General features: G+C 62.6%; 1 protein-coding gene across 2 annotated transcripts in view; it reads left to right on the forward strand.

Moving 5' to 3' along the window:
• NEURL4 (neuralized E3 ubiquitin protein ligase 4) overlaps positions 1–26,778 on the forward strand; it is a 79,030-nt gene that overhangs the window by 35,778 nt on the left and 16,474 nt on the right. For both annotated transcript variants that reach the window (XM_071800140.1, XM_071800141.1), the window contains exons 10-19: positions 1,384–1,469; positions 6,616–6,778; positions 11,508–11,742; positions 12,854–12,930; positions 13,023–13,101; positions 16,105–16,274; positions 20,026–20,154; positions 21,176–21,321; positions 22,617–22,826; positions 24,968–25,066. In XM_071800140.1, the coding sequence (XP_071656241.1) occupies positions 1,384–1,469; positions 6,616–6,778; positions 11,508–11,742; positions 12,854–12,930; positions 13,023–13,101; positions 16,105–16,274; positions 20,026–20,154; positions 21,176–21,321; positions 22,617–22,826; positions 24,968–25,066 (1,394 nt within the window). The remainder of the gene's footprint in view (positions 1–1,383; positions 1,470–6,615; positions 6,779–11,507; positions 11,743–12,853; positions 12,931–13,022; positions 13,102–16,104; positions 16,275–20,025; positions 20,155–21,175; positions 21,322–22,616; positions 22,827–24,967; positions 25,067–26,778) is intronic.

The following is a 26,778-nucleotide window of genomic DNA, read 5'->3' on the forward strand; positions in this document are numbered from 1 at the left end:
TGTCCCCAACATCTCCCCAACATCTCCATGGGGTTCCTCAACATCACCATGAGGTTCCTCAACATCTTCATGATGTCCCCATGGTGTCCCCAACATCTCTATGGGGTTCCTCAACATCACCATGGTGTCCCCATGGTGTCCCCACCATCTCCCCAACATCTCCATGGGGTTCCTCAACATCACCATGAGGTTCCTCAACATCTTCATGATGTCCCCATGGTGTCCCCATGGTGTCCCCACCATCTCTATGGGGTTCCTCAACATCACCATGGTGTCCCCATGGTGTCCCCAACATCTCCCCAACATCACCATGAGGTTCCTCAACATCACCATGGTGTCCCCATGGTGTCCCCGTGGTGTCCCCAACATCTCCATGGGGTTCCTCAACATCACCATGAGGTTCCTCAACGTCTTCATGATGTCCCCATGGTGTCCCCGTGGTGTCCCCAACATCTCTATGGGGTTCCTCAACATCACCATGGTGTCCCCATGGTGTCCCCAACATCTCTATGGGGTTCCTCAACATCACCATGGTGTCCCCATGGTGTCCCCAACATCTCCCCAACATCACCATGAGGTTCCTCAACATCACCATGGTGTCCCCATGGTGTCCCCGTGGTGTCCCCAACATCTCCATGGGGTTCCTCAACATCACCATGAGGTTCCTCAACATCACCATGGTGTCCCCATGGTGTCCCCGTGGTGTCCCCAACATCTCTATGGGGTTCCTCAACATCACCATGGTGTCCCCATGGTGTCCCCAACATCTCCCCAACATCTCCATGGGGTTCCTCATCATCACCATGAGGTTCCTCAACATCTTCATGATGTCCCCATGGTGTCCCCATGGTGTCCCCAACATCTCTATGGGGTTCCTCAACATCACCATGGTGTCCCCATGGTGTCCCCAACATCTCCCCAACATCTCTATGGGGTTCCTCAACATCACCATGGTGTCCCCGTGGTGTCCCCAACATCTCTATGGGGTTCCTCAACATCACCATGGTGTCCCCATGGTGTCCCCAACATCTCCCCAACATCTCCATGGGGTTCCTCAACATCACCATGGGGTTCCTCAACATCTTCATGATGTCCCCATGGTGTCCCCAACATCTCTATGGGGTTCCTCAACATCTTCATGATGTCCCCATGGTGTCCCCGTGGTGTCCCCAACATCTCTATGGGGTTCCTCAACGTCACCATGGTGTCCCCATGGTGTCCCCAACATCTCTATGGGGTTCCTCAACATCACCATGGTGTCCCCATGGTGTCCCCATGGTGTCCCCAACATCTCCATGTGGTTCCTCAACATCACCATGTTGTCCCCATGTTGTCCCCATGGTGTCCCCATGGTGTCCCCATGGTGTCCCCATGTGTCCCCAGGCACGTGGATGATGACGGGGAACGGGGTGATGCACAACGGGACCACCGTGCTGGACGAGTACGGCCACAACCTGGATCGCCTCAAGGTGGGGACATGGGGACATCGCCAGGGGGGTGGGGACATTGGGGACATCAGGGGGTGGGTTTGGGGACATCGTGAGGTGGGTTTGGGGACACCAGGGTCTTGGTTTTGGGGACATTGGGGACGTCAGGGGGTGGGTTTGAGGGACCTGGGGACACCAGGATGTTGGCTTTGGGGACACTTGGGACATTGGGGGTGGGTTTGGGGACATTGGGGACATCACGAGGTGGGTTTGAGGGACCTGGGGACATCAGGGTGTTGGGTTTGGGGACATTGGGGACGTCAGAGGGTGGGTTTGGGGACATCGTGAGGTGGGTTTGGGGACACCAGGGTGTTGCTTTTGGGGACACTGGGGACATTGGGGGTGGGTTTGGGGACATTGGGGACATCAGAGAGTGGGTTTGAGGGACTTGGGGACACCAGGTTGTTGGCTTTGGGAACATTGGGGACACCGGGGACTTGGGGACAGCATGGTGTTGGGTTTGGGGACATTGGGGACACCAGAGTGTTGGCTTTGGGGACATTGGGGACACCAAGACCTGGACTGGAGGGACCTGGGGACACCAGGGGTTGGGTTTGTGACCCTTGGGGACACCAAGGGTTGGCTTTACAACCCTTGGGGACACGGTGTCATTGTCATTGTCCCCAGGCGGGGGACACGGTGGGCGTGCTGTGCTGGGACAATGGGACCCTGGGGACACTGGGAGTGGGATTGGGGACACTGGGGACCCTATGGGTGGGTTTGGGGACATCACCAGGTGGGTTTGGGGACATCATGAAGTGGGTTTGGGGACATTGGGGACATCATGGTGTTGGATTTGGAGCTCCTGGGGACACCAGGACATTGGGTTTGGGGACACTGGGGACACCAGGGGGTGGGTTTGGGGACACTGGGGTCATTGGTGTTGACTTTGGGGCCACCAAGGGATGGGTTTAATGACCCTTGGGGACATTGGGGTCATCATGGTGTTGGATTTGGAGCTCCTGGGGACACCAGGACGTTGGGTTTGGGGACATTGGAGACATTGGGTGTGGGTTTAATGACCCTTGGGGACATTGGGGACACCAGGTTGTTGGGTTTGGGGACACTGGGGACATTGGGGTTGACTTTGAGGCCACCAAGGGGTGACTTTGGGGCCACCAATGGGTGGATCTGTGACCTTTGGGGACACCAGAGAGTGGGTTTGAATGACCTGGGGACACCAGGGTGTTTGGTTTGGGGACATTGGGGACATCATGGTGTTGGATTTGGGGCTCCTGGGGACACCAGGACACTGGGTGTGGGGACACCACGAGCTGGATTGGAGGGACCTGGGGACATCAGGGTGCTGGATGTGGGGACATTGGGGACACCAGGGGGTGACTTCGGGGCCACCAAGGGGTGAGTTTGGGGCCACCAAGGGATGGGTTTATGACCCTTGGGGACTCCAAGGGGTGAGTTTGGGGACATAATGAGGTGGGTTTGAGGGACATGGGGACACCAGGACATTGGGTTTGGGGACATTGGGGACACCAATGGGTGGGTTTAATGACCCTTGGGGACACCAAGGGGTGGGTTTAATGACCCTTGGGGACATTGGGGACACTGGGGTGTTGAATCTGGGGACACTTGGGGCATTGGGGTTGACTTTGGGGCCACCAGGGCTGGGTTTATGACCTTTGAGGCCACCAAGGGCTGGATCCATGACCCTTGGGGACGCCGAGGGTTGGATCCATGACCCTTGGGGACACCAAGGGGTGGGTTTAATGACCCTTGGGGACACCGAGGGGTGGATTTAGTGACCCTTGGGGACATTGGGGACACTGGGGTGTTGAGTCTGGGGACACTTGGGGCATTGGGGTTGACTTTGGGGCCACCAAGGGGTGAGTTGGGGGCCACCATGGGTTGGATCCATGACCCTTGGGACCACCAATGGGTGGATCCATGACTCTTGGGGCCATCAAGGGTTGGATCCATGACCCCTGGGGACACTGGGGTGTTGGGTTTGAGGACACTGGGGACATTGGGGTTGACTTTGGGGCCACCAAGGGCTGGGTTTATGACCCTTGGGGCCACCAATGGGTGGATCCATGACCCTTGGGGCCACCATGGGTTGGATCCATGACCCTTGGGACCACCAATGGGTGGATCCATGACCCTTGGGGACCCCGAGGGTTGGATCCATGACCCTTGGGGCCACCAATGGGTTGGATCCATGACCCTTGGGGACACCGAGGGTTGGATCCATGACCCCTGGGGACACTGGGGTGTTGGGTTTGAGGACACTGGGGACATTGGGGTTGACTTTGGGGCCACCAAGGGCTGGGTTTATGACCTTTGGGGCCACCATGGGGTGAATCCATGACCCTTGGGGCCACCATGGTTTGGATCCATGACCCTTGGGGACACCAAGGGGTGGGTTTAATGACCCTTGGGGACACTGAGGGGTGGATTTAGTGACCCCTGGGGACATTGGGGACACTGGGGTGTTGAGTCTGGGGACACTTGGGGCATTGGGGTTGACTTTGGGGCCACCAAGGGGTGAGTTGGGGGCCACCAAGGGTTGGATCCATGACCCTTGGGGCCACCATGGGTTGGATCCATGACCCTTGGGACCACCAATGGGTTGGATCCATGACCCTTGGGGACACCAAGGGGTGGGTTTAATGACCCTTGGGGACACTGGGAACACTGGGGTGTTGAGTCTGGGGACACTTGGGGCATTGGGGTTGACTTTGGGGCCACCAAGGGGTGAGTTGGGGGCCACCAAGGATTGGATCCATGAACCTTGGGGCCACCAATGGGTGGATCCATGACCCTTGGGGCCACCAAGGGTTGGATCCATGACCCTTGGGGCCACCATGGGTTGGATCCATGACCCTTGGGGCCACCATGGGTTGGATCCATGACCCTTGGGGACACCAAGGGTTGGATCCATGACCCTTGGGGCCACCATGGGTTGGATCCATGACCCTTGGGACCACCAATGGGTGGATCCATGACCCTTGGGGCCACCATGGGTTGGATCCATGACCCTTGGGGCCACCATGGGTTGGATCCATGACCCTTGGGGCCACCATGGGTTGGATCCATGACCCTTGGGGACACCAAGGGTTGGATCCATGACCCTTGGGGCCACCATGGGTTGGATCCATGACCCTTGGGACCACCAATGGGTGGATCCATGACCCTTGGGACCACCAATGGGTGGATCCATGACCCTTGGGGCCACCATGGGTTGGATCCATGACCCTTGGGGCCACCATGGGTTGGATCCATGACCCTTGGGGCCACCATGGGTTGGATCCATGACCCTTGGGACCACCAATGGGTGGATCCATGACCCTTGGGGCCACCATGGGTTGGATCCATGACCCTTGGGGCCACCATGGGTTGGATCCATGACCCTTGGGACCACCAATGGGTGGATCCATGACCCTTGGGGCCACCATGGGTTGGATCCATGACCCTTGGGGCCACCATGGTTTGGATCCATGACCCTTGGGGACACCAAGGGGTGGGTTTAATGACCCTTGGGGACACTGAGGGGTGGATTTAGTGACCCCTGGGGACATTGGGGACACTGGGGTGTTGAGTCTGGGGACACTTGGGGCATTGGGGTTGACTTTGGGGCCACCAAGGGGTGAGTTGGGGGCCACCAAGGGTTGGATCCATGACCCTTGGGGCCACCATGGGTTGGATCCATGACCCTTGGGACCACCAATGGGTTGGATCCATGACCCTTGGGGACACCAAGGGGTGGGTTTAATGACCCTTGGGGACACTGGGAACACTGGGGTGTTGAGTCTGGGGACACTTGGGGCATTGGGGTTGACTTTGGGGCCACCAAGGGGTGAGTTGGGGGCCACCAAGGATTGGATCCATGAACCTTGGGGCCACCAATGGGTGGATCCATGACCCTTGGGGCCACCAAGGGTTGGATCCATGACCCTTGGGGCCACCATGGGTTGGATCCATGACCCTTGGGGCCACCATGGGTTGGATCCATGACCCTTGGGGACACCAAGGGTTGGATCCATGACCCTTGGGGCCACCATGGGTTGGATCCATGACCCTTGGGACCACCAATGGGTGGATCCATGACCCTTGGGGCCACCATGGGTTGGATCCATGACCCTTGGGGCCACCATGGGTTGGATCCATGACCCTTGGGGCCACCATGGGTTGGATCCATGACCCTTGGGGACACCAAGGGTTGGATCCATGACCCTTGGGGCCACCATGGGTTGGATCCATGACCCTTGGGACCACCAATGGGTGGATCCATGACCCTTGGGACCACCAATGGGTGGATCCATGACCCTTGGGGCCACCATGGGTTGGATCCATGACCCTTGGGGCCACCATGGGTTGGATCCATGACCCTTGGGGCCACCATGGGTTGGATCCATGACCCTTGGGACCACCAATGGGTGGATCCATGACCCTTGGGGCCACCATGGGTTGGATCCATGACCCTTGGGGCCACCATGGGTTGGATCCATGACCCTTGGGACCACCAATGGGTGGATCCATGACCCTTGGGGCCACCATGGGTTGGATCCATGACCCTTGGGGCCACCATGGGTTGGATCCATAACCCTTGGGGCCACCATGGGTTGGATCCATGACCCTTGGGGCCACCATGGGTTGGATCCATGACCCTTGGGACCACCAATGGGTGGATCCATGACCCTTGGGGCCACCAAGGGTTGGATCCATGACCCCTGGGGACACTGGGGTGTTGGATTTGGGGACACTTGGGGCATTGGGGTTGACTTTGGGGCCACCAAGGGGTGAGTTGGGGGCCACCAAGGGGTGGGTTTATGACCCTTGGGGCCACCAAGGGTTGGATCCATGACCCTTGGGACCACCAATGGGTGGATCCATGACCCTTGGGGACACCAAGGGTTGGATCCATGACCCTTGGGACCACCAATGGGTGGATCCATGACCCTTGGGGCCACCACGGGTTGGATCCATGACCCTTGGGGCCACCATGGGTTGGATCCATGACCCTTGGGGCCACCATGGGTGGATCCATGACCCTTGGGGCCACCATGGGTTGGATCCATGACCCTTGGGGCCACCAATGGGTGGATCCATGACCCTTGGGGACCCCGAGGGTTGGATCCATGACCCTTGGGGACCCCGCTGTCCCTGTCCCCAGGCGGGGGACACGGTGGGCGTGCTGCGCCGTGACGACGGGACGCTCCATTTCTTCGTGAACGGGGTGGCCCAGGGCCCGGCCGCCTGGAACGTCCCCCCCAACGTGTTCGCCGTGGTGGATCTGTACGGGCAGGCGGCGCAGGCCACCATCCTGGAGGAGGGCGGTGAGGGGACGTCGGGGACGTTTGGGGACATTGGGGACACTGGGGGACGTTGGGGACATCACCAGAGAGATGTAGGGTGGGAACATGGGGGGGGCTTGGGGACGTTCTAGGGTGGGTTTGGGGACATGGGGACGTCAAGGGTGAGGTTGGGGGAGTCTTGGGGACAGCCAGGAGTGGGTTTGGGGACACTTGGGGACATTGGGGACACTTGGGGACATGGGGGGGAGATGTAGGGAGGGAACAGGGGGAGGTTTGGGGGGCATTGGGGACACCAGAATTGGGTTTGGGGACATTCTAGGGTGGGTTTGGGGACACCACGGAGTGGGTTTGGTGACATTTGGGGACATTTGGGGACATTGGGGACACTTGGGGACATCAGAGAGACGTAGGGTGGGAACGTGGGGGGTGCTTGGGGACATTCTAGGGTGGGTTTGGGGACATGGGGACGTCAAGAGTGAGGTGGGGGGAGTCTTGGGGACAGCCAGGAGTGGGTTTGGGGACACTTGGGGACATTGGGGACACTTGGGGACATCAGGGGGGAAACGTAGGGAGGGAACAGGGAGAGGTTTGGGGGCACTTGGGGACATTCTAGGATGGGTTTGAGGACATTGGGGACACCAAGGAGTGGGTTTGGGGACGTTTGGGGCCACTGGGGCCACTTGGGGACATTGGGGACACTTGGGGACATCAGGGGGGAGACGTAGGGAGGGAACAGGGGGAGGTTTGGGGGGCATTGGGGACACCAGAATTGGGTTTGGGGACATTCTAGGGTGGGTTTGGGGACACCACGGGGTGGGTTTGGTGACATTTGGGGACATTTGGGGACATTGGGACACTTGGGGACATCACCAGAGAGACGTAGGGTGGGAACATGGGGGGGGCTTGGGGACATTCTAGGGTGGGTTTGGGGGCATGGGGACGTCAAGGGTGAGGTTGGGGGAGTCTTGGGGACAGCCAGGAGTGGGTTTGGGGACACTTGGGGACATTGGGGACACTTGGGGACATCAGCAGGGAGACGTAGGGTGGGAATATGGGGGTGCTTGGTGACACCAGAATTGGGTTTGGGGACATTCTAGGGTGGGTTTGATGGACCTGGGGACATCAAGGGTTGATTTTGAGGGGCTTGGGGACATTGGGGACACTTGGGGACATCACCAGGCAGATGTAGGGTGGGAACAGGGGAAGGTTTGGGGGGACTTGGGGACACCAGAATTGGGTTTGGGGATATCAAGAGTGAGGTTGGGGGAGTCTTGGGGACAGCCAGGAGTGGGTTTGGGGACACTTGGGGACATTGGGGACACTTGGGGACATCGGGGGGGAGACGTAGGGAGGGAACAGGGGGAAGTTTGGGGGGGCTTGGGGACACCAGAATTGGATTTGGGGACATTCTAGGGTGGGTTTGGTGACACTTGGGACATTTGGGGACACTGGGGGACATTGGGGACATCAGGGGGGAGACGTAGGGAGGGAACAGGGAGAGGTTTGGGGGCACTTGGGGACATTCTAGGGTGGGTTTGAGGACATTGGGGACACCAAGGAGTGGGTTTGGGGACGTTTGGGGCCATTGGGGCCACTTGGGGACATTGGGGACACTTGGGGACATCGGGGGGGAGACGTAGGAAGGGAACAGGGGGAGGTTTGGGGGGCATTGGGGACACCAGAATTGGGTTTGGGGACATTCTAGGGTGGGTTTGGGGACACCACGGGGTGGGTTTGGTGACATTTGGGGACATTTGGGGACATTGGGACACTTGGGGACATCACCAGAGAGATGTAGGGTGGGAACATGGGGGGGGCTTGGGGACATTCTAGGGTGGGTTTGGGGACATGGGGACGTCAAGGGTGAGGTTGGGGGAGTCTTGGGGACAGCCAGGAGTGGGTTTGGGGACACTTGGGGACATTGGGGACACTTGGGGACATCAGCAGGGAGATGTAGGGTGGGAACGTGGTGGGGCTTGGGGACATCAGAATTGGGTTTGGGGACATTCTAGGGTGGGTTTGATGGACCTGGGGACATCAAGGGTTGATTTTGAGGGGCTTGGGGACATTGGGGACACTTGGGGACATCACAAGGGAGCCATAGGGAGGGCACAGGGGGAGCTTTGGGGTCACTTGGGGCCACCAGGGGTGGCTTTGGGGCCATTCTAGGGTGGCTTTGGGGACGTGGGGACATCAGAGGGTGGGTCTGGGGACATTGGGGACATCACCAGGGAGCCATAGGGAGGGCACAGGGGGAGCTTTGGGGTCACTTGGGACCACCAGGGGTGTCTTTGCGGCCATTCTAGGGTGGCTTTGGGGACATGGGGACATCAGAGGGTGGCTTTGGGGACATTGGGGACATCACCAGGGAGCCATAGGGAGGGCACAGGGGGAGCTTTGGGGTCACTTGGGGCCACCAGGGGTGGCTTTGGGGCCATTCTAGGGTGGCTTTGGGGACATGGGGACATCACAGGGTGGGTCTGGGGACATTGGGGACACTTGGGGACATCACCAGGGAGCCATAGGGAGGGCACAGGGGGAGCTTTGGGGTCACTTGGGGCCACCAGGGGTGGCTTTGGGGCCATTCTAGGGTGGCTTTGGGGACATGGGGACATCACAGGGTGGGTCTGGGGACATTGGGGACACTTGGGGACATCACCAGGGAGCCATAGGGAGGGCACAGGGGGAGCTTTGGGGTCACTTGGGGCCACCAGGGGTGGCTTTGGGGCCATTCTAGGGTGGCTTTGGGGACATGGGGACATCAGAGGGTGGCTTTGGGGACATTGGGGACATCACCAGGGAGCCATAGGGAGGGCACAGGGGGAGCTTTGGGGTCACTTGGGGCCACCAGGGGTGGCTTTGGGGACATGGGGATAGCACAGGGTGGGTCTGGGGACATTGGGGACACTTGGGGACATCACCAGGGAGCCATAGGGAGGGCACAGGGGGAGCTTTGGGGTCACTTGGGGCCACCAGGGGTGGCTTTGGGGCCATTCTAGGGTGGCTTTGGGGACATGGGGACATCAGAGGGTGGCTTTGGGGACATTGGGGACATCACCAGGGAGCCATAGGGAGGGCACAGGGGGAGCTTTGGGGTCACTTGGGGCCACCAGGGGTGGCTTTGGGGACATGGGGATAGCACAGGGTGGGTCTGGGGACATTGGGGACACTTGGGGACATCACCAGGGAGCCATAGGGAGGGCACAGGGGGAGCTTTGGGGTCACTTGGGGCCACCAGGGGTGGCTTTGGGGCCATTCTAGGGTGGCTTTGGGGACATGGGGACATCAGAGGGTGGCTTTGGGGACATTGGGGACATCACCAGGGAGCCATAGGGAGGGCACAGGGGGAGCTTTGGGGTCACTTGGGGCCACCAGGGGTGGCTTTGGGGACATGGGGATAGCACAGGGTGGGTCTGGGGACATTGGGGACACTTGGGGACATCACCAGGGAGCCATAGGGAGGGCACAGGGGGAGCTTTGGGGTCACTTGGGGCCACCAGGGGTGGCTTTGGGGCCATTCTAGGGTGGCTTTGGGGACATGGGGACATCAGAGGGTGGCTTTGGGGACATTGGGGACATCACCAGGGAGCCATAGGGAGGGCACAGGGGGAGCTTTGGGGTCACTTGGGGCCACCAGGGGTGGCTTTGGGGACATGGGGATAGCACAGGGTGGGTCTGGGGACATTGGGGACACTTGGGGACATCACCAGGGAGCCATAGGGAGGGCACAGGGGGAGCTTTGGGGTCACTTGGGGCCACCAGGGGTGGCTTTGGGGCCATTCTAGGGTGGCTTTGGGGACATGGGGACATCAGAGGGTGGCTTTGGGGACATTGGGGACATCACCAGGGAGCCATAGGGAGGGCACAGGGGGAGCTTTGGGGTCACTTGGGGCCACCAGGGGTGGCTTTGGGGCCATTCTAGGGTGGCTTTGGGGACATGGGGACATCAGAGGGTGGCTTTGGGGACATTGGGGACATCACCAGGGAGCCATAGGGAGGGCACAGGGGGAGCTTTGGGGTCACTTGGGGCCACCAGGGGTGGCTTTGGGGACATTCTAGGGTGGCTTTGGGGACATGGGGATAGCACAGGGTGGGTCTGGGGACATTGGGGACACTTGGGGACATGGGGGGGAGCCATAGGGAGGGCACAGGGGGAGCTTTGGGGTCACTTGGGACCACCAGGGGTGGCTTTGGGGACATGGGGATATCACAGGGTGGGTCTGGGGACATTGGGGACACTTGGGGACATCACCAGGGAGCCATAGGGAGGGCACAGGGGGAGCTTTGGGGTCACTTGGGACCACCAGGGGTGGCTTTGGGGCCATTCTAGGGTGGCTTTGGGGACATGGGGACATCAGAGGGTGGCTTTGGGGACATTGGGGACATCACCAGGGAGCCATAGGGAGGCCACAGGGGGAGCTTTGGGGTCACTTGGGGCCACCAGGGGTGGCTTTGGGGACATTCTAGGGTGGCTTTGGGGACATGGGGACATCAGAGGGTGGCTTTGGGGACATTGGGGACACTTGGGGACATGGGGGGGAGCCATAGGGAGGGCACAGGGGGAGCTTTGGGGTCACTTGGGGCCACCAGGGGTGTCTTTGGGGCCATTCTGCGCTGTCTTTGGGGACATCTCGGGTGCCTTTGTGGCCACCACGGGTGTCTTGGCGGCCACCGGTGACATCGCGGTGGCTTCGGTGACACTTACGACCCTTCCCCCCTTTATTCCCCCCCTTCTTTGGTCCCCAAGCAGAGGTGACGTCCCTATCGGGTGACGACGCCGACGGTGACACCCCGGGGTCCCCCGAAAGCGTCCCCAGCGGGTCCCCCCCGTGCCAGGGCGGGTCGGGGACGTCCCCGTGTCCCCCGGGGGACCTGCGGTTCCACCGGCGCCACGGCAGCAACGCCATCGTCACCAACGGCGGCCGCACCGCGCTGCGCCAGAACTGCCGCTCCGAGTTCAACGACGCCATCGTCATCTCCAACCGGTCAGGGGACGCCCGGGGTCACCCAGTGTCACCTCCCCCCCCCACCGATGTCCCCAGGGTCACCCGGGGTCTTCCCGATGTCCCCAAGCCCATAGAGATGCGCCCATGAGGTCAATGACGCCATCGGCACTGCCAATGGGTCATGGGGACAATGGGGATACCCAGTGTCACACCCCCCCCAAATGTCACCTGGGGTCACCTGGGGTCACCCAGAGTCACCTGGGGTCACCCTGTGTCACTTGGGGTCACCCAGTGTCACCCCAATGTCCCCAAGCCCATAGAGAGGTCGATGACGCCATCGGCACCGCCAATGGGTCATGGGGACAATGGGGACACCCAGTGTGACACCCCCCCCAAATGTCACCTGGGGTCACCCAGAGTCACCCAGTGTCACCTCGTCCCCCACCGATGTCCCCAGGGTCACCCGGGGTCTCCCCGATGTCCCCAAGCCCATAGAGAGGTCGATGGCGCCGTCGGCACTGCCAATGGGTCATGGGGACAATGGGGACACCCAGTGTCACACCCCCCCCAAATGTCACCTGGGGTCACCTGGGGTCACCCAGAGTCACCTGGGGTCACCCTGTGTCACTTGGGGTCACCCAGTGTCACCCAGTGTCACCCCAATGTCCCCAAGCCCATAGAGAGGTTGATGACGCCATTGGCACTGCCAATGGGTCATGGGGACAATGGGGACACCCAGTGTGACACCCCCCCCAGAATGTCACCTGGGGTCACCCAGAGTCACCTGCGGTCACCCTGTGTCACTTGGGGTCACCCAGTGTCACCCAGTGTCACCCCAATGTCCCCAAGCCCATAGAGATGCGCCCATGAGGTCGATGACGCCGTCGGCACTGCCAATGGGTCATGGGGACAATGGGGACACCCAGTGTCACACCCCCCCCAAAATGTCACCTGGGGTCACCAAGTGTCACCTGGGGTGACCCATTGTCACCCCGATGTCCCCAACCCCTCGAGCTTCTCCAATGAGTCCAATGACACCCTTGTCATCTCCAGCCCATTGGGGGACCCCAAAGTGTCACCCCATGTCCCCCCCAAGCCCAACCCCATCCCCCCGTGTCCCCAACGTCCCCAACGTCCCCAATGTCCCCAGGGCGCTGCGGGACGGCGAGCTCTTCGAGATCGTCATCCAGAAGATGGTGGATCGCTGGTCGGGCTCCATCGAGGCGGGTGAGGGGACATCTGGGGACACTTGGGGACACCCCGCTCCCGTCCTGGTGTCCCCTGTCCCCCCGCCCCCATGTCACCCGCTGTCCCCGCAGGTGTCACCGCCATCCGGCCCGAGGAGCTGGAGTTCCCCAACACCATGACGGACATCGACTACGACACCTGGATGCTCAGGTGGGGGACACCTGGGGACACTTGGGGACACCTGGGTCACTTGGGGTCACCTGAGGTCGTTTGGGGACACCTGGGTCACCTGGGGTCACCATGGTCACTTGGGGTCACATGGGGTCACCTGGGGACACCTGAGGTCACTTTTGTCCCCAAGGGGCCACCATGGTCACTTGGGGACACCTGGGTCATCTGGGGACATATGGGTCACCTGGGGACACCTGAGGTCAACGTTGTCCCCAAGGGACCACCATGGTCACCTGGAGACACCTTGGTCACCTGAGGTCACCTGGGGTCACCTGGGGACACCTGGTCACCTGGGGTCACCATGGTCACTTGGGGTCACATGGGGTCACCTGGGGACACCTGAGGTCACCTTTGTCCCCAAGGGGCCACCATGGTCACTTGGGGACACCTGGGTCACCTGGGGACACCTGAGGTCACTTTTGTCCCCAAGGGGCCACCATGGTCACTTGGGGACACCTGGGTCACCTGGGGACACCTGAGGTCACCTCTGTCCCTAAGGGGCCACCATGGTCACTTGGGGACACCTGGGTCACCTGGGAACACCTGAGGTCACCTCTGTCCCTAAGGGGCCACCATGGTCACTTGGGGACACCTGGGTCACCTGGGGACACCTTGGTCACCTGGGGACACTTGGGGACACCTCAGTCACTTGGGGACACCCGAGTCACCTGAGGTCACCTGGGGTCACATGGGGACACCTCAGTTACCTGGGTCACCTGAGGTCACCTTTGTCCCTAAGGGGCCACCATGGTCACTTGGGGACACCTTGGTCACCGGGGGTCACCTCGGTCCCCATGTCCCCTGCGACGTCCCCGTGTCCCCTGACGTCCCCATGTCCCCTGATGGCCTCATGTGCCCATGTCCCCTGATGTCCCCCTGTCCCCATATCCCCATGTCCCCATATCCCCCTGTCCCCGTATCCCATTGTCCCCCTGTCCCCCTGTCCCATGTCCCCGTGTCCCCCTGTCCCCATATCCCCCTGTCCCCATGTCCCCATATCCCCCTCAATGTCCCCAATGTCCCCCAATATCCCAGTGTCCCCACATCCCCCGCACTGTCCCCAATGTCCCCATGTCCCCAATGTCCCCAATGTCCCCATGTCCCCAATGTCCCCACATCCCCCGCACTGTCCCCAATGTCCCCATGTCCCCAATGTCCCCACATCCCCCGCACTGTCCCCAATGTCCCCATGTCCCCAATGTCCCCACATCCCCTGCACTGTCCCCAATGTCCCCACGCCCCCAATGTCCCCACATCTCCTGCACTGTCCCCAATGTCCCCATGTCCCCAATGTCCCCACATCCCCCGCACTGTCCCCAATGTCCCCATGCCCCCAATGTCCCCACATCCCCCGCACTGTCCCCAATGTCCCCATGCCCCCAATGTCCCCACATCCCCTGCACTGTCCCCAATGTCCCCATGTCCCCAATGTCCCCACATCCCCCGCACTGTCCCCAATGTCCCCATGCCCCCAATGTCCCCACATCCCCCGCACTGTCCCCAATGTCCCCATGCCCCCAATGTCCCCAATGTCCCCATGTCCCCAATGTCCCCACATCCCCCGCACTGTCCCCAATGTCCCCATGTCCCCAATGTCCCCACATCCCCCGCACTGTCCCCAATGTCCCCATGCCCCCAATGTCCCCAATGTCCCCATGTCCCCAATGTCCCCACATCCCCCGCACTGTCCCCAATGTCCCCATGTCCCCAATATCCCCACATCCCCCGCACTGTCCCCAATGTCCCCACGCCCCCAATGTCCCCACATCTCCTGCACTGTCCCCAATGTCCCCATGTCCCCAATATCCCCACATCCCCCGCACTGTCCCCAATGTCCCCACGCCCCCAATGTCCCCACATCTCCTGCACTGTCCCCAATGTCCCCATGTCCCCAATGTCCCCACATCCCCCGCACTGTCCCCAATGTCCCCATGTCCCCAATGTCCCCACATCCCCCGCACTGTCCCCAATGTCCCCACGCCCCCAATGTCCCCACATCTCCTGCACTGTCCCCAATGTCCCCATGCCCCCAATGTCCCCACATCCCCCGCACTGTCCCCAATGTCCCCATGTCCCCAATGTCCCCACATCCCCCGCACTGTCCCCAATGTCCCCACGCCCCCAATGTCCCCACATCCCCCGCACTGTCCCCAATGTCCCCATGTCCCCAATGTCCCCATATCCCCACATCCCCCGCACTGTCCCCAATGTCCCCATGTCCCCAATGTCCCCACATCCCCCGCACTGTCCCCAATGTCCCCATATACCCAATATCCCAATGTCCCCACATCCCCCGCACTGTCCCCAATGTCCCCATATACCCAATATCCCAATGTCCCCACATCCCCCGCACTGTCCCCAATGTCCCCATGTCCCCAATGTCCCCACATCCCCCGCACTGTCCCCAATGTCCCCATGTCCCCAATGTCCCCATGTCCCCAGTGTCCCCACATCCCCCGCACTGTCCCCAATGTCCCCATGCCCCCAATGTCCCCACATCCCCCGCACTGTCCCCAATGTCCCCATGCCCCCAATGTCCCCCCATCCCCCGCACTGTCCCCAATGTCCCCATGTCCCCAATGTCCCCAATGTCCCCACATCCCCCGCACTGTCCCCAATGTCCCCATGTCCCCATATCCCCACATCCCCCGCACTGTCCCCAATGTCCCCATGTCCCCAATGTCCCCACATCCCCCGCACTGTCCCCAATGTCCCCATGCCCCCAATGTCCCCATGTCCCCAATGTCCCCATGTCCCCCAATATCCCAATGTCCCCATATCCCCCGCACTGTCCCCAATGTCCCCATGTCCCCAATGTCCCCACATCCCCCTCACTGTCCCCAATGTCCCCACGCCCCCAATGTCCCCCCATCCCCCGCGCTGTCCCCAATGTCCCCACGCCCCCAGTGTCCCCCCATCCCCCGCGCTGTCCCCGATGCCCCCACGCCCCCGCTGTCCCCAACGTCCCCGCCGTCCCCGCAGCGGCACGGCCATCATGCAGGACGGCAACACCATGCGCAACAACTACGGCTGCGACCTGGACGCGCTGGGCACGGGGTCGCGCATCGGGATGATGCGCACGGCGCGCGGGGACCTGCGCTACTTCATCAACGGCAGCGACCAGGGCGTGGCCTGCTCGGGGCTGCCCCCCGGTACGGGGCGCCGGCCCTTTAAGAGATGGGGAGGGCGTGGGGAAGGGGGCGGGGTCAGCCGGAGTGGGAGGAGTCACCTGGAGGGGATGGGAGTGGCCACAGCACCATAGGGGATGTAGGGAGTGGGGGGTGGGATGGCCCTTTAAGAGAAGGGGAGGGCGTGGGGAAGGGGGCGGGGTCAGACGGAGGGGGAGGAGTCACCTGGAGGGGATGGGAGTGGCCACAGCACCATAGGGGATGTAGGGAGTGGGGGGTGGGATGGCCCTTTAAGAGATGGGGAGGGCGTGGGGAAGGGGGCGGGGTCAGACGGAGGGGGAGGAGTCACCTGGAGGGGATGGGAGTGGCCACAGCCCCATAGGGGATGTAGGGAGTGGGGGGTGCGATGGCCCTTTAAGAGATGGGGAGGGCGTGGGGAAGGGGGCGGGGTCAGACGGAGGGGGAGGAGTCACCTGGAGGGGATGGGAGTGGCCACAGCACCATAGGGGATGTAGGGAGTGGGGGGTGGGATGGCCCTTTAAGAGATGGGGAGGGCGTGGGGAAGGGGGCGGGGTCAGCCGGAGGGGGAGGAGTCACCTGGAGGGGATGGGAGTGGCCACAGCCCCATAGGGGATGTAGGGAGTGGGGGGGTGGGATGGCCCTTTAAGAGATGGGGAGGGCGTGGGGAAGGGGGCGGGGTCAGACGGAGGGGGAGGGGTCACCTGGAGGAGATGGGAGTGGCCACATCCCCATAGGGGATGTAGGGAGTGGGGGGTGCGATGGCCCTTTAAGAGAAGGGGAGGGCGTGGGGAAGGGGGCGGGGTCAGCCGGAGGGGGAGGAGTCACCTGGAGGGGATGGGAGTGGCCACAGCACCATAGGGGATGTAGGGAGTGGGGGGTGTGATGGCCCTTTAAGAGATGGGGAGGGCGTGGGGAAGGGGGCGGGGTCAGCCGGAGGGGGAGGAGTCACCTGGAGGGGCTGGGAGTGGCCACAGCCCCATAGGGGATGTAGGGAGTGGGGGGTGGGATGGCCCTTTAAGAGATGGGGAGGGCGTGGGGAAGGGGGCGGGGTCAGACGGAGGGGGAGGAGTCACCTGGAGGGGATGGGAGTGGCCACAGCACCATAGGGGATGTAGGGAGTGGGGGGTGGGATGGCCCTTTAAGAGATGGGGAGGGCGTGGGGAAGGGGGCGGGGTCAGCCGGAGGGGGAGGAGTCACCTGGAGGGGATGGGAGTGGCCACAGCCCCATAGGGGATGTAGGGAGTGGGGGGTGGGATGGCCCTTTAAGAGAAGGGGGTGAGGTCAACCAAGGGGGTGGAGTCAGCTAAGGGGGCGGAGTCAGCTAAGGGGGTGAGGTCAGCTAAGGGGGCGGAGTCAGCTATGGGGGTGAGGTCAGCTAAGGGGGTAAGGTCAGCTAAGGGGGTGGAGTCAGCTAAGGGGGTGGAGTCAGCTAAGGGGGTGAGGTCAGCTAAGGGGGTGGAGTCAGCTGAGGGGGTGGAGTCAGCTAAGGGGGCGGAGTCAGCAAAGGGGGCGGAGTCAGCTAAGGGGGTGAGGTCAGCTAAGGGGGCGGAGTCAGCCAAGGGGGCGGAGTCAGCTAAGGGGGTGAGGTCAGCTAAGGGGGTGGAGTCAGCTAAGGGGGTGGAGTCAGCTAAGGGGGTGGAGTCAGATAAGGGGGTGGGGTCAGATAAGGGGGCGGAGTCAGCTAAGGGGGTGAGGTCAGCTAAGCGGGTGGAGTCAGCCAAGGGGGCGGAGTCAGCTAAGGGGGTGAGGTCAGCTAAGGGGGTGGAGTCAGCTAAGGGGGTGGAGTCAGATAAGGGGGTGGGGTCAGATAAGGGGGCGGAGTCAGATAAGGGGGTGGAGTCAGCTAAGGGGGTGGGGCTGGGGAATGGTAACATCCCCATAGGGGAAATGGGGAGGGATGGAGGGGGTGCAATGGCCCTTTAAGAGATGGGGAGGGCGTGGGGAAGGGGGCGGGGTCAGACGGAGGGGGAGGAGTCACCTGGAGGGGATGGGAGTGGCCACAGCCCCATAGGGGATGTAGGGAGTGGGGGGTGCGATGGCCCTTTAAGAGAAGGGGGTGACGTCAACCAAGGGGGTGGAGTCAGATAGGGGGGTGGAGTCAACTAAGGGGGTGGAGTCAACTAAGGGGGTGAGGTCAGCTAAGGGGGTGGAGTCAGATAAGGGGGCGGAGTCAGCCAAGGGGGCGGAGTCAGCTAAGGGGGTGAGGTCAGCTAAGGGGGTGGAGTCAGCTAAGGGGGTGGAGTCAGCTAAGGGGGTGGAGTCAGCTAAGGGGGCGGAGTCAGCCAAGGGGGCGGAGTCAGCTAAGGGGGTGAGGTCAGCTAAGGGGGTGGAGTCAGCTAAGGGGGTGGAGTCAGATAAGGGGGTGGGGTCAGATAAGGGGGCGGAGTCAGCTAAGGGGGTGGAGTCAGCTAAGGGGGTGGGGCTGGGGAATGGTAACATCCCCATAGGGGAAATGGGGAGGGATGGAGGGGGTGCAATGGCCCTTTAAGAGATGGGGAGGGGGTTGGGAAGGGGGCGGGGTCAGCCGGAGGGGGAGGAGTCACCCGGAGGGGCTGGGACTGGCCACAGCCCCATAGGGGATGTAGGGAGTGGGGGGTGCGATGGCCCTTTAAGAGAAGGGGGGTGGAGTCACACAGAGGGAGGAGTCAGCTAAGGGCGTGAGGTCAAACACGGGGGCGGAGTCAGATAAGGGGGTGGAGTCAGACAAGGGGGCGGAGTCATCCAAGGGGGCGGGGCTGGGGAATGGTGCCGCCCCTATAGGGGAAATGGGGAGGGATGGAGGGGGTGCGATGGCCCTTTAAGAGAAGCGGGGGACCATAAGGGACCTGCTGAGGTGTCCCCATGTTCCCCCCGTGTGTCCCTGTGTCCCCATGTCCCTCTGTCCCCATATCCCCCTGTCCCCATGTCCCTCTGTCCCCATATCCCCATATCCCCTTGTCCCCCCGTCCCCATGTCCCCCTGTCCCCCTGTCCCTCTGTCCCCTGTCCCCTTGTCCCCCTGTCCCTCTGTCCCCATGTCCCCATGTCCCCCTGTCCCCATGTCCCCATATCCCCCTGTCCCCCTGTCCCCCTGTCCCCATGTCCCCATATCCCCATGTCCCCTTGTCCCCCTGTCCCCCTGTCCCCATGTCCCCATGTCCCCATATCCCCATGTCCCCTTGTCCCCCTGTCCCCCTGTCCCCATGTCCCCATGTCCCCATATCCCCCTGTCCCCATGTCCCCATGTCCCCATGTCCCATATCCCCCTGTCCCCCTGTCCCCATATCCCCATATCCCCTTGTCCCCCTGTCCCCATGTCCCCATGTCCCCATATCCCCATGTCCCCCTGTCCCCCTGTCCCCCTGTCCCTCTGTCCCCATGTCCCCATATCCCCATATCCCCATGTCCCCTTGTCCCCATATCCCCCTGTCCCCATGTCCCCATATCCCCCTGTCCCCATGTCCCCATGTCCCCATATCCCCCTGTCCCCCTGTCCCCATATCCCCATGTCCCCATGTCCCCATGTCCCCATGTCCCCCTGTCCCCATATCCCCATGTCCCCATGTCCCCCTGTCCCTCTGTCCCCCTGTCCCCATGTCCCCCTGTCCCCATATCCCCCTGTCCCCATGTCCCCATGTCCCATGTCCCCATATCCCCATGTCCCCCTGTCCCTATATCCCCATGTCCCCATGTCCCTGTCATTGTCCCCATTATCCCCCTGTCCCTGTCCCTGTCCCTGTCCCCCTGTCCCCCCGTCCCGTCCCGTCCCTGTGCAGAGGTGTACGCGGTGGTCGATCTGTACGGTCAGTGTGTCCAGGTGTCCCTCACCGGCGCCACCGGCCCCCTCGACAACAGCCAGGCCCCCGCCACCGTCACCGAGAAGCCCTGTCCCCTCCCCTCGCCAGGTACGGACCGGGCGGGGACACGGGGACGGGGGGGACGGGGGACAGGGGGGGACAGGGGGATATGGGGACATGGGGGGGACAGGGGGGGATATGGGGACATGGGGGGATATGGGGACATGGGGGGGACAGGGGGACAGGGGGGGACAGGGGGGATATGGGGATATGGGGGGATATGGGGACATGGGGGGATATGGGGACATGGGGGATATGGGGACATGGGGACATGGGGGGACAGGGGGGGATATGGGGACATGGGGGGGACATGGGGGGATTTGGGGACATGGGGGATATGGGGACATGGGGGATATGGGGACATGGGGGGGACAGGGGGACAGGGGGGGACAGAGGGGATATGGGGATATGGGGGGATATGGGGACATGGGGGGATATGGGGACATGGGGGGGACATGGGGGGACAGGGGGGGATATGGGGACATGGGGGGATATGGGGACATGGGGGATGTGGGGACATGGGGGGACAGGAGGGGATATGGGGGGGACATGGGGGGGACAGGGGGACATGGGGGGATATGGGGACATGGGGACAGGGGGACATGGGGACATGGGGGGATATGGGGACATGGGGGGATATGGGGACATGGGGACAGGGGGACAGAGGGACATGGGGGGATATGGGGACATGGGGGATATGGGGACATGGGGACAGGGGGACAGAGGGACGGGGGACATGGGGGGACAGGGGGACATGGGGATGCGAGGACATCGGGATGTGGGAACATGGGGGATGGGGGGACAGGGGGATATGGGGGGACATACATCTTGCCCCTCCCCCCCCCCACCCTCATGGCCCCCTTGGCCACAACCCCTGGTGGCCACGCCCCCCTTGGCCACACCCCCCCAGTGGCCACGCCCCTTGCCTCCCAACCCCTATAACCCCACATGGTTCCTCTCCACCCCCATCTTACGCCCCCCACCGGTTCCCCGCCCCCTTGACCACACCCCCCCTTGGCCCCGCCTCCCTTTTAGCCCCGCCCCCCTGACTCCGCCCCTTCTCTCGCAGCCCCCGGGCCGTGCCAGCGCTTCCACGGGCGCTGCGGGCAGAACGTGGCGCTGGGCGCCGAGGGGCTGGGGGCGGCGCGGGTGTCCGGGTACAACCACGGGCTGGTGTTCAGCCGCTCGCACCTGCGGCCCGGAGAGCTCTTCGAGGTGGGCGGGGACACGGGGACACGCCCACCGGGGGGGCGGGGTCACCCGGGGGGGCGGGGTCACAGCCCTATAGGGGAGATGGGGAGGGATGGTTGGGGAGTGATGGCCCTTTAAGAAATGGGAGGGACCCAGAGGGACACGCCCACCCGGGGGCGGGGTCACCCAGGGGGGCGGGGTCACAGCCCTATAGGGGAAATGGGGAGGGATGGTTGGGGAGTGATGGCCCTTTAAGAAATGGGAAGGACCCCGAGGGACACGCCCACCCGGGGGCGGGGTCACCCGGGGGGGCGGGGTCACACCCCTATAGGGGAGATGGGGAGGGATGGTTGGGGAGTGATGGCCCTTTAAGAAATGGGAAGGACCCCGAGGGACACGCCCACCCGGGGGCGGGGTCACCCAGGGGGGCGGGGTCACAGCCCTATAGGGGAGAGAGAAGTGAGTGGGGTCAACTAAGGGGGTGGGGTCAGCCAAGGGGGTGGAACCACCCGAGGGGTGGGGCTGGGGAATGGCCACACCCCCATAGGGAAATGAGGGAGGGATGGTGGGGGTGAAATGGCCCTTTAAGAAATGGGAGGGACCCAGAGGGACGCGCCCACCGGGGGGGGCGGGGTCACCCGGGGGGGCGGGGTCACACCCCTATAGGGGAGATGGGGAGGGATGGTTGGGGAGTGATGGCCCTTTAAGAAATGGGAGGGACCCCGAGGGACACGCCCACCTGGGGGCGGGGTCACCCATGGGGGCGGGGTCACACGCCCATAGGGGAAATGGGAAGGGATGGTGGGGGGTGTGATGGCCCTTTAAGAAATGGGAGGGCCCCGAGGGACACGCCCACCCGGGGGCGGGGTCACCCAGGGGGGCGGGGTCACAGCCCTATAGGGGAAACGGGGAAGGATGGTGGGGGGTGAAATGGCCCTTTAAGAGAAGGGGGTGGGGCAAGCCAAGGGGGGGGGGTCAGCCAAGGGGGTGGGGTCAGCCAAGGGGGTGGAGCCACTCGAGGGGTGGGACTGGGGAATGGCCACACCCCCATAGGGAAATGATGGAGGGATGGTGGGGGTGCGATGGCCCTTTAAGAGAAGGGGGTGGGGCAAGCCAAGGGGGCGGGGTCAACCAAGGGGGCGGGGTCACCCAAGGGGGCGGAGTCACCCTTTCTAAACCACTCCCCCAGAATAAGCCCCGCCCCCTGCATCCTCCCCCTTTAACCCCAATTAGAACCTGAGAATGGGGGACGGGGGGGCGTGGTGGGGAGGGCTACGCAAGGCCCCGCCCCCCCCCCCTCTAATCCCCGCCCCCCCCAGGTCCGGATCGAGGCTCTGGACGAGCGGTGGGCGGGGTCTGTGCGGGTGGGGCTGACGGCCCCGCCCCCCGGGCAGGGCCCCCCCGCGCTGCCCCCCACGCTGCTGGAGCTGCCCAGCCCCCCCCCGAGCTGGGTGCTGGCGGGGGCCGAGATCCGGCACAACGGGACCCCCGCCCGGCACAACTACGGCGTCAACCTGGAGCGGCTGGCAGTGGGTCACGGGGGGCGGGGGGGGCATGGGGGGGGCAGGGGGGGGGCATGGGGGGGCTATTGGGGGGGATATGGGGGGGTTATGGGGGGTTATGGGGGGGTCATGGGGGAGGCTTAGGGGGGGTCTGGGGGAGGTCATGGGGGGCAATGGGGGGGTTATGGGGCATCATGGGGGGGAGTGGGGGGGTACTGGGGGGCAATGGGGGGGGTATGGGGCATCATGGGGGGGAATGGGGGGGTCCTGGGGGGCAATGGGGGGGTCCTGGGGGGCAATGGGAGGGTTATGGGGCATCATGGGGGTTCATGGGGGGCAATGGGGGGCAATGGGAGGGTCCCCAGTGGGTCCTTGGGGGGATCATGGGGGGCAATGGGGGGGAATGGGGGGGTTATGGGGGGGTTATGAGGGGTTTGGGGGGGTCCGGGGGGGAATGGGGGAGGCTTAGGGGGGGTCTGGGGGAGGTCATGGGGGGCAATGGGGGGGTTATGGGGGGCAATGGGGGGGTTATGGGGCATCAAGGACCCACTGGGGACCCCCCCATTGCCCCCCAGGACCCCCCCATTCCCCCCCATGATGCCCCATAACTCCCCCATTGCCCCCCATGACCCCCGCAAGTCATCCAATGACCCTCCCATTGCCCCCCATAACCCCCCCATTGCCCCCCAGGACCCCCAGGGTCTGGGGGAGGTCATGGGGGGCAATGGGAGGGTTGTGGGGCATCATGGGGGGGAATGGGAGGGTCCTGGGGTGCTATGGGGGGGTTATGGGGGGGTTATGGGGGACAATGGGGCAGTTATGGGGGTTTGAGGGGGTCTGGGGGGGAATGGGGGAGGCTTAGGGGGGGTCTGGGGGAGGTCATGGGGGGCAATGGGAGGGTTATGGGGCATCATGGGGGGGAGTGGGGGGGTCCTGGGGGACAATGGGGGGGTCCTGGGGGGCAATGGGAGGGTTATGGGGCATCATGGGGGGAAATGGGGGGGTCCTGGGGGGCAATGGGGGGGTTATGGGGGGCATCATGGGGGGGAGTGGGGGGGTCCTGGGGGGCAATGGGGGGGTTATGGGGGGGTTATGAGGGGTTTGGGGGGGTCCGGGGGGGAATGGGGGAGGCTTAGGGGCGGTCTGGGGGAGGTCATGGGGGGCAATGGGGGGGTCCTGGGGGGCAATGGGGGGGTTATGGGGCATCATGGGGGGGAATGGGGGGGTCCTGGGGGGCAATGGGGGGGTCCTGGGGGGCAATGGGGGGGTTATGGGGGGATATGGGGGGGTCATGGGGGGTTTGGGGGGGAATGGGGGAGGCTTAGGGGGGGTCTGGGGGAGGTCATGGGGGGCAATGGGGGGGTTATGGGGCATCATGGGGGGCAATGGGGGGGTCCTGGGGGGCAGTGGGAGGGTCCCCAGTGGGTCCTTGGGGGGATCATGGGGGGAATGGGGGGGTCCTGGGGGGCAGTGGGGGGGTTATGGGGGCAATGGGGGGGTCATTGGGGGACTTGGGGTTTTGGGGGTGTTTTTGGCTGTTTCTGGGTGTTTTTTGGGGGTTTTTTGGTGTTTCTGGGGTGTTTCTGGGTGTTTTTTGGCTGTTTCTGGGTGGTTTTGGGTGTTTTTTGGTGTTTCTGGGGTGTTTTTTGGGTGTTTCTGGGTGTTTTTTGGCTGTTCCAGGGTGGTTTTTGGGTGCTTCTGGGTGTTTCAGGGTGTTTTTTGGGTGTTTTTGGGGTGTTTTTTGGCTGTTTCAGGGTGTTTTTGGGGTGTTTCAGGGTGGTTTTTGGTGTTTTTTGGTGTTTCTGGGGTGTTTTTGGGTGTTTTTTGGCTGTTTCTGGGTCTTTCTGGGGTGTTTTTTGGTGTTTCTGGGGTGTTTCTGGGTGTTTTTTGACTGTTTCTGGGTGTTTTTTAGGTGTTTTTTGGTGTTTTTTGGGTGTTTCTGGGGTGTTTTTTGGTGTTTCTGGGTGTTTTTTGGCTGTTCCAGGGTGGTTTTTGGGTGCTTCTGGCTGTTTCAGGGTGTTTTTTGGGTGTTTTGGGGGTGTTTTGGGGTGTTTCTGGGGTGTTTTTTGGTGTTTTTGGGTGTTTCTGGGGTGTTTTTTGGGTGTTTTTGGGTGTTTCTGGGTGTTTCTGGGTGTTTTTTGGGTGTTCAGGGCTGTGGGTGCCCGCAGGTGGGTAACCGGCTGGGGCTGCTGCGGGGGTTGGACGACTCGGTCCACGTGCTGGTGGACGGGCACGACCTGGGACCCGCGGCCACCGCCGTCGCCAAGGTAACCCCGACGTCACCCCCCGTGACCCCAACGTGACCCCAACGTGACCCCAACGTGACCCCCCCGTGACCCCAACGTGACCCCAACGTGACCCCCCCGTGACCCCAACGTGACCCCCCCGTGACCCTACCGTGACCCCAATGTGACACCAATGTGACCTCACCGTGACCCCAACGTGACCTCCCCATGAACCCACCGTGACCTCAGTGTGATGTCACTGTGACCCCACCGTGACGTCCCCGTGACCCCAACGTGACCTCCCGTGACCCCAACGTCACCCCAACGTGACCCCAACGTGACCTCCCCGTGACCCCAATGTGACCTCCCCGTGACCCCACCGTGACCTCCCCGTGACCCCAACGTGACCCCACCGTGACCTCAGTGTGATGTCACTGTGACCCCACTGTGACCTCATTGTGACCCCGTGACCTCACCGTGACCCTACCGTGACCCCAACGTGACCCCAATGTGACCTCACCGTGACCCCAACGTGACCTCCCCGTGACCCCGTGACCCCAACGTGACCTCCCCATGACCCCAACATGACCCCAATGTGACCCCACCGTGACCCCACCATGACCCCACCGTGACCCCTGTGACCCCAACGTGACCCCACCGTGACCCCAACGTGACCCCAACGTGACCCCCCGTGACCCCAACGTGACCCCAACGTGACGCCGTGACCACGTGACCCCCCGTGACCCCAACGTGACCCCAACGTGACCCCGTGACCCCAATGTGACCTCACCGTGACCCCAACGTGACCCCACCGTGACCTCAGTGTGATGTCACCGTGACCCCACCCTGACCTCAGTGTGACCTCAGTGTGACCTCCCCGTGACCCCAATGTGACCTCCCCGTTACCCCTCCGTGACCTCAGTGTGACCTCCCCGTGACCCCACCGTGACCCCACCATGACCCCAACGTGACCCCAACGTGACACCACCGTGACCCCAACGTGACCTCCCCGTGACCTCCCCGTGACCCCAATGTGACCTCACTGTGACCCCACTGTGACCTCAGCGTGACCTCAGTGTGACGTCAGTGTGATGTCACTGTGACCCCACCATGACCTCAGTGTGACCTCACCGTGACCTCATTGTGACCTCACCATGACATCACCGTGACCTCAGTGTGACCCCAGTGTGACCTCAGTGTGACCTCCCTGTGACCTCCCCGTGACCTCACTGTGACCCATGTGACCTCAGGGTGACCTCAGGGTGACCTCAGGGTGACGTCAGTGTGATGTCACTGTGACCTCAGTGTGACCTTAGTGTGACCTTAGTGTGACCTCAGGGTGACCTCGGTGTGACCTCACTGTGACCTCACTGTGATGATGTCACAACTTCCCCCCCCAGTGACGTCACCCCACCCGAGTGACATCACAGCTTCCCCCCAGTGATGTCACAGCTTCCATCCCTGAGGTCACAACCTCCCCTGGTGATGTCACAACTTCCCCACCCCCAGTGACGTCACAGCTTCCCCCCAGTGACGTCACCCCACCCCAGTGATGTCACAACTTTCCTCCAGTGACATCACAACATCTCCCAGTGATGTCCCAACCCCTCCCCAGTGACGTCACAACTTCCACCTCTGACGTCACAGCTTTCCCCCCAGTGACGTCACAACTTCCCACCAATGATGTCACAGCTTCCCCCCAGTGACATCATCCCGCCCCAGTGACGTCACAACTTCCCCCAGTGATGTCACAA

Source organism: Patagioenas fasciata, chromosome 29, assembly GCF_037038585.1.
Source record: "Patagioenas fasciata isolate bPatFas1 chromosome 29, bPatFas1.hap1, whole genome shotgun sequence".
NCBI lineage: Eukaryota > Metazoa > Chordata > Aves > Columbiformes > Columbidae > Patagioenas > Patagioenas fasciata.